The following is a 1,134-nucleotide window of genomic DNA, read 5'->3' as shown; positions in this document are numbered from 1 at the left end:
GGGTCTTCCACCACTGCCGGCGGGTCTTCTGCTGCTGGTGGGTCTTCCACTGCTGCTGCGGGGTCTTCTGCTGCATCCCCGCAGGGCGGGTGATGGCAGCTGGCAGGGCCACGCCCAGCTTCTCCCTTGCCGGCAGCTGCAGGTTTGCCATGGCCGTTCTTGCCGGAAGCGCTGGCTGCTGCCTTGTCGCTCCCTTCAGCTCCGTCCTCTGGCCCCACTGGCCCAGCACCATCTTCCTCAGACTCTCCCTCCTCCTCAGACTCTCCTTCCTCGGACTCTCCCTTGCCTCCATCTTCCTCAGACTTGCCATGTTCATCTTCCTCAGACTCCCCCTGCTCGTCATCTTCCTCTGAGCTCTGCTCGCCCCCTTCCTCTCCCCCCTCTGGAGCAGACACTGCTCTTGGCTCCTCCATTTTCTTTTCCCCAGGCTGCCCTTGCTCCTCAGAGACTCCTTCCTCAGCACCAGGCTCCTCATCCTCCCGGGCCCAGAAGCCATCTTGTGGGCCAGACCGGCGATTCCCTTCATGATGTGCTGCCTCAGGGGTGCCCAACATGGCATCCTCCCGTGGGCCCTGCGCCTCGCTGGGACCCTCCTGGCCCTTCTCCATGGTGGTTTCCTCCAGCTGGCCGTCCCCTGGCCCAGGGTCCCCGCTCAGGCCACCTGCTGGCTCTTCTTCCCCCTCGCCACGTCCATCCTCAGTGGTGCTGGGCAAAGAGGCATTGGCGGGGATGCCATCTTGGTCCTCCTCAGGGCTGCCGTCGGCTGCCTTCTCCTCCAGCCTGGGCTCTGCGGCTGGCAAGGGGCTTTCAGGAGCGCCGCCGACATGGTCCATGCCGGGGGCGTGCAGCTCTAAACGATGAGAACAGCTCAGTCAGTCTTACCCGCGCCGGCACGTGGCTACCGGGGCACCCACCGGCCCCCCCGTCAGCACCGGGGAGGGGTCCTGAGGGAGGATTTGTGGCTGTTACCACAAATTTAAGATTTAAATAGGTTTAAACTCTTTCCTAAACCTTCTCTAGTTCCAGCTCAATTTTCTGGCCCTGGTGCAAGAAGCTGGGTGCAAAGAGGTGTTTAGGGCGGGCAGAGCCGATGCTAGCAGGGGGCCCTATGGCTGTGCTGGCTATGGCTGCCCG

At 63.0% G+C, this 1,134-nt stretch overlaps 1 protein-coding gene across 4 annotated transcripts in view; it reads right to left on the bottom strand.

The window, feature by feature from the left end:
- The window catches only part of SRL (sarcalumenin), a 27,571-nt gene that overhangs the window by 15,438 nt on the left and 10,999 nt on the right, over window positions 1–1,134 (bottom strand). For 3 of the 4 annotated variants that reach the window (XM_019471770.1, XM_019471773.1, XM_019471777.1), the window contains exon 2: window positions 2–850. The exons of the other annotated variant lie outside the window; for it this stretch is intronic. In XM_019471770.1, coding sequence (XP_019327315.1) covers window positions 2–850 — 849 coding nt within the window. The remainder of the gene's footprint in view (window position 1; window positions 851–1,134) is intronic. 4 annotated transcript variants of the gene reach the window in all.

Source organism: Aptenodytes forsteri, unplaced genomic scaffold (assembly GCF_000699145.1).
Source record: "Aptenodytes forsteri isolate BGI_AS27 unplaced genomic scaffold, ASM69914v1 Scaffold26, whole genome shotgun sequence".
Classification (NCBI taxonomy): domain Eukaryota; kingdom Metazoa; phylum Chordata; class Aves; order Sphenisciformes; family Spheniscidae; genus Aptenodytes; species Aptenodytes forsteri.
This window is presented reverse-complemented; position numbering and strand designations above follow the sequence as displayed.